This window comes from Hoplias malabaricus, chromosome 6, assembly GCF_029633855.1.
Source record: "Hoplias malabaricus isolate fHopMal1 chromosome 6, fHopMal1.hap1, whole genome shotgun sequence".
NCBI lineage: Eukaryota > Metazoa > Chordata > Actinopteri > Characiformes > Erythrinidae > Hoplias > Hoplias malabaricus.
In genome coordinates this window covers 43,470,620-43,476,619 of record NC_089805.1, presented here as the reverse complement: position 1 = coordinate 43,476,619, position 6,000 = coordinate 43,470,620, and the positions used below count along the sequence as shown (strand labels likewise).

Here is a 6,000-nt window from a genome sequence, read left to right as displayed (position 1 = left end):
GAGTGTTTCACATTTCGTTATTCAGGTTTACACTTCTTAAACTGCAAGACAGTTGTGTCAGTATAATATATTCACAAGGACGTAATACATACATTTGGAAGAAGCTAATTCAACATAGTGTGTGAAATACTTCACGGCTCCTGTCAGCTCAGGTTACGTTGATGTTAGCGGATGAATCACGGCAGCTTTGAAGCAATCCGTTGTCTTCCGTGAGTCAGAGATCCATAAAATGTGCTAAACACACGCAGCATGTATTTTCCTGCAGCAAAGCCATGGTCTTTAATCCCTTCCCTCTGGCATTTACACTTTGAAATATCTGTTCTTATGTCCTTGTTTGATCATGTCTCACTTATAGCTCTCGTATTTTTAGATCTGCCAGGGTTTGGGGGTGGCGTTACATGCTCAATGGTGGTCCATGCATAGTTTCAGTTGAGATCAGTCAGTGACTAAGAGACATCAATGCACTCTATGGTCCATCTGACACTTCTTCTGAAACAAAGGGTGTCAACAGTGATTTTGTTACCCATCTCATGAAGAGCTGCTTCTCCTCTGGGAAGGCTTTACCTACTAGATGTCTTTGGAACATTATTGTGAGGGTTTGATGATGGCAGCCACAAGAGCATGAGAGAAGTCAGGTACTGATGATGGCTGATCAGTTGTAAATTATAAGCACTATTCCAGCTCATCTTAAAAAGTACTGGATGGAGCTTCATCACTCCAGAGCACACACCTCCACTGTTCCTCAACCCAGAGCTGGTTATATCCCTTTGGACAGGGTGATATTAGCTTCATTTGTGGCATGATGCTAGATTATTAGAATGTGTGTGAGGATCTGATCACATGATTTCACTGATGATTATCTTAGTGGTCATTTTGTCTAGAAATGTAAGTGAATGAAAGGTGGTCTCTGACTTTTGAATCTCAGTGTTTATATGTTGTGCTTGTTCCTGTGTCCAGGCCAGAGACTGTCCTTTAACCAGCTCCAATTTTATACGGATCACCAAAGAGCTGAAGAACAAAGACCAGTACAGTCAGGTCCTCTTCTCAGGATTCGTCAGGATGGTAAAATAATCCTTCTCTCTCTCTCTCTCTCTCTCTCTCTCTCTCTGTCTCTGTCTCTGTCTCTCTTTCTCTCTTTCTCTGTCTGTCTGTCTCTCTCTCTCTCTCTCTCTCTCTCGTTCTCTCACCTAGAGATTTACATTTACACATTATTTACAGTTTGTCCTCTTTCCTGTTTTCTCACATACACTATGTACTTCTCTCTCTCTGTCCTCTCCCACACCTCTGACACTTCTCTCTGTTCCTCACTCTTTTACTCTCACTCACTCATTTTCTCATTTTCTATCTTCACTTTCACTTTCACCTGTTCTGTCATAAAACTGCACAGATCTCTTTCAGTTCTTTACACTTTGCTACTACTGTACTATCTCACTCACACATGTGCACACTTTTACTTACTGAATAGTCCCGGCAAGTAATCAGCGCTGTCTGACAGTGCTACAGGAAACAGTGTTCCCATCCATTCTGACCGAAGATGGCGTTAAGCATTTAGTGTCTGGTCGATCCTGTAACGATCCTGTAACAAACAACAACGTTTTACATTTTTTTGTGCTGATTACTTTTGAACCACAAGTGATTTTTCAAATCTGGGGCAATCAATTTCTGAGGCAATTCTGGTTGTCTTTGATATGCTACATGACATGCTTTGATATGCTAAACTTCCCATTGGAAAAACTTTGAAGCAGTATGGCGGCATACAAGATGGCGGCCATATTCTGGGCACAGCCTAACACGTTACTTGCAGGGGGTATTCAGATATGTCATTTGACCTTCCATTCTGGAAATAAAAGGGTGTCCTGAGACTTTTGACTCACCCTATATATGTATATATATATATATATCACTCATCCATACATACACACTCACTCATTCTAATTCATTCTGCCTCTTTCCTTCTATTTCTCTCACTTTCTCAAACTTTCTCACTCTCCTATGCTCTCCTTCTTCCTCTCTAGCTCTCTCACTCTCACGCTCTGGCTCACTTTCTCATTCTCTCTGTCTGTCTGTCTCTATTTCTCTCACTGCCTCTCTCTCTCTCTCTCTCTCTCTCTCTCTCTCTCTCTCTCTCTCTCTCTCTCTCTGGGCTTGGATTTTAGAAAAATTGAGTGTGAAATGAATAAAGGAGAGAAGTGAGAACATACATTAAAAGCTGCGTAGACGGAGTGCAAAAAACAATTATGTTTTTTATGGTCATTAATCTCTCTCTCTCTCTCTCTCTCTCTCTCTGTGTCTCTCTCTTTCTCTCTCTCTCTCTCTCTCTCTCTCTCTCTCTCTCTCTCTCTGTAGCTGAACTGGTTCAATAACACCAAGGACAGAGCTCTACTCATCACAGATAAACACATCTACAGACTCGAGCCCAAGAAACACTTCAAAGTCCAGAAGCGGATTCCTATAGACACGGTCAGTACGTCTTTCACACGCAGTTCGGACGAGTCCAGTTAAATGTGGCCAAATATTTGCAGACACCCACTCTCCTGACATGTCTTCTGAAAGGAGGTCATCCCTGTTTTGTTGCTGTAAAACCCACTACTTCTCTAAAAACCACTTTACACTTTACACTACATACTGGAACATTTCTGTGAGGGTTTGGTGGCATTCAGCCACAAATACATCGGTGAAGGCGGCTTTAAACCAACCACCTCCAGTCAACACTTGGTCTTGAAGACCAAGGCAATCTGTGTCCCATTAAAACATGAACTCCCCTCCACTCACACACACACACACAAACACACACACACACACATCACACACATACACACATCACACACACACACACATAACACACATCACACACACAGATCACACACATACACACATCACACACACACACACATAACACACATCACACACACACATCACACACACACACACACACACACACAAACACACACACACACATCACACACACACACACACACACATCACACACACACATCGCACACACACACATCACACACACACACACACACACACATCCCTTCATTTGGTGGAAACATACCCAAAAAATTAATAAAATTAACCACGAGGTGAGGGTGTAAACAGGTTTAGTCACAATGTGATATATACCTGGTACCTACACACACACACACACACACACACACACACACACACACACATAGGTCAAATGAATGGAGATTAATTACTGCAGAATTCATAATGATCCCATGCTGCGCCATTTTATATCAGCTGTAGGTCACATTCTTTGTGTCACAGCAGGTTTAGGGTCACCCTGAGCTCACCTGATACACACCTCACACACAAACACACAGGCATGTACATACACAATAAACTATACACACACACACCAACAGAACAGAATACAAGCGCTGAGTTTCTGCATCATTTAATAAGGTCACTCTGCTTGGACAGGCTGCCTCTCTGTCCATCGGTCTGTGTGAGTGTGTGTGTGTGTGTGTGTGTGTGTGTGTGAACTGGACCACCGGAGCCATGTGAGTGTGTGTGAGAGAGGTGTGTGACCTACATTCGGTTAGCCCCGTGAGCAGAATGCTGGTGTATTGTGCAGGAGGGATTTGGTCACACTGCGGCACCGACAGTCTGAGCCCCTCTCAAACACACACACACACACACACACACACACACACACACACACACGCACGCAAGTCTAAATGTTGTAGACTATTGTTATAAAGAGTGAACGCAGCTACTTTAGGCTGCACCCAGTGAAGACACTGCTGCTCAACAGTGTACACAGTGTGTAAAATCTCCAGAACAAATGGGAAACACATGAGCCCCCCTCCTGCTACCAGTGTTGAGCTGTGGAACTGTGGAACTGTGTTCTTTGGAGTGATGGAACTGTGATCAAGACCTCAAAAAGAAAGGGGAAAATCAAGCTCCAATCTAAGGACATTTTGGCCTTATATATATATATATATATATATATATATGGAATCAAATGCATGGCGTGGCTCTGTGGATGTACTCTTCATTTGTCTTCAGCTGTAACAGGATCACATCTCCGTGAAGGAGAAGCGCAGGGACAGCTTTAAAAAACACAGGGATGTTTACAGCAGTGTTTTAATGTGAGGTCTCCCCTCCCTGCTCTTCCGCCAGTCTGTCACACCTGCCCCGTCGCTTGGTTGAAGTATCTGCAGGGAGGAACCCCACATCTGTAGCACGTGTTGTGTAGCAGTTTATGCTTTAAAGTGAATGTGGTCAAAACACCACAAGGATCAAACCCCACAGTAGCGTCCTCCCCCCTGTATAAACTGCTCTGTTCAGAACTGCCAATTTCAGCGTTTGTTCCTTTAAATGATAACGAGCCGCTCGCTGTTCACCCCAACCCCGAGCGCACAGCAGTGAGGAGCGAGGAGCAGAAGCTCTGGTTTTTAGCCGTTTTCACTCTGTTCTCTTTCTTCTCCGTTATTACTCAGTGCTCTTACTTCTCCACGCTCATTATGTCTGATTTGCTGTGTTTAACCTTGTAAACACGGGTTCAGCGCTGTGATTGGACAGACTCAGACAAGGGGGTAGGGCGATCCTAAGGGGGTGATCCTGTTTCACAGTGTATGGGTTGGTGGGTTCGAGATAACCTCTTTAATGTGCACATGCAGTCAAAATGTATTTTTATGCAATATATCCCCTTTAAATTTGTAATGGTGTATTAAAAGAAATGCCCCCTTGTGTACAGTGTAACTTGCAAAGTACTGTCCTTCAAAGATGCAGTGACCTTAAGCTCCCCTTTTAAATGTGTGTGTGTGTGTGTGTGTGTGTGTGTGTGCAAGTGAAAGTAGTCCACCGTGGCTGGGTTTTTCTCAGACTCAGACAGCAGCACTGTTTTTTCGTGCTGTGTATTTTCTGGGAACCCTGTGCTTTAGCCAGGGTTGCCAGGTCAGTGCTCTGTTAATCCCCCTGCAGTGATTAGGATGGGTTTATTATTGTGGAGGGAACTTGATGCGTCAGCTCAGAGCCAGGAGGATAACGTGACACATTTTAATCGCTCTGTTTGTGAGGATGGCGCTGGGTTATGTAACCTGGTTTGTGGTAGAAAATAATACACAGATGTCAATTTAATGTTGATTTAAAATAAGGGAGTTTATCTGAGAGTGGAGAATGAGAATCGATGTGATATACAGCCGTGTGTGAAAGTGGGTATGTGTTAAGTGTGTTTGCAACTGTTTTCATTTAGAAATCATAAAACCAGGCAGAGCACTGGTAGTATCGCAGTCACACAGCTCCAGGGACCTGGAGGTTGTTGGTTCGAGTCCCGCTCTGGGTGAATGTCTGTGAGGAGTGTGGTGTGTTCTCCCTGTGTCTGCGTGGGTTTCCTCCGGGTGACTGTCTGTGAGGAGTGTGGTGTGTTCTCCCTGTGTCTGCGTGGGTTTCCTCCGGGTGACTGTCTGTGAGGAGTGTGGTGTGTTCTCCCTGTGTCTGCGTGGGTTTCCTCCGGGTGACTGTCTGCGAGGAGTGTGGTGTGTTCTCCCTGTGTCTGCGTGGGTTTCCTCCGGGTGACTGTCTGTGAGGAGTGTGGTGTGTTCTCCCTGTGTCTGCGTGGGTTTCCTCCGGGTGACTGTCTGTGAGGAGTGTGGTGTGTTCTCCCTGTGTCTGCGTGAGTTTCCTCCGGGTGACTGTCTGTGAGGAGTGTGGTGTATTCTCTCTGTGTCTGCGTGGGTTTCCTCCGGGTGACTGTCTGTGAGGAGTGTGGTGTGTTCTCCTTGTGTCTGTGTGGGTTTACTCCAGGTGACTGTCTGTGAGGAGTGTGGTGTGTTCTCCCTGTGTCTGCGTGGGTTTCCTCCGGGTGACTGTCTGTGAGGAGTGTGGTGTGTTCTCCCTGTGTGTGCGTGGGTTTCCTCCGGGTGACTGTCTGCGAGGAGTGTGGTGTGTTCTCCCTGCGTCTGCGTGGGTTTCCTCCGGGTGACTGTCTGTGAGGAGTGTGGTGTGTTCTCCCTGTGTCTGCGTGGGTTTCCTCCGGGTGACTGTCTG

The 6,000-nt window shown here is 45.4% G+C and overlaps 1 protein-coding gene across 1 annotated transcript in view; it reads left to right on the top strand.

Moving 5' to 3' along the window:
* The window catches only part of LOC136700224 (unconventional myosin-Id-like), a 33,277-nt gene that overhangs the window by 3,998 nt on the left and 23,279 nt on the right, over positions 1–6,000 (top strand). The window contains exons 2-4 of the mRNA XM_066675508.1: positions 371–380; positions 958–1,062; positions 2,347–2,460. Of these exons, the coding sequence (XP_066531605.1) occupies positions 371–380; positions 958–1,062; positions 2,347–2,460 (229 nt within the window). The remainder of the gene's footprint in view (positions 1–370; positions 381–957; positions 1,063–2,346; positions 2,461–6,000) is intronic.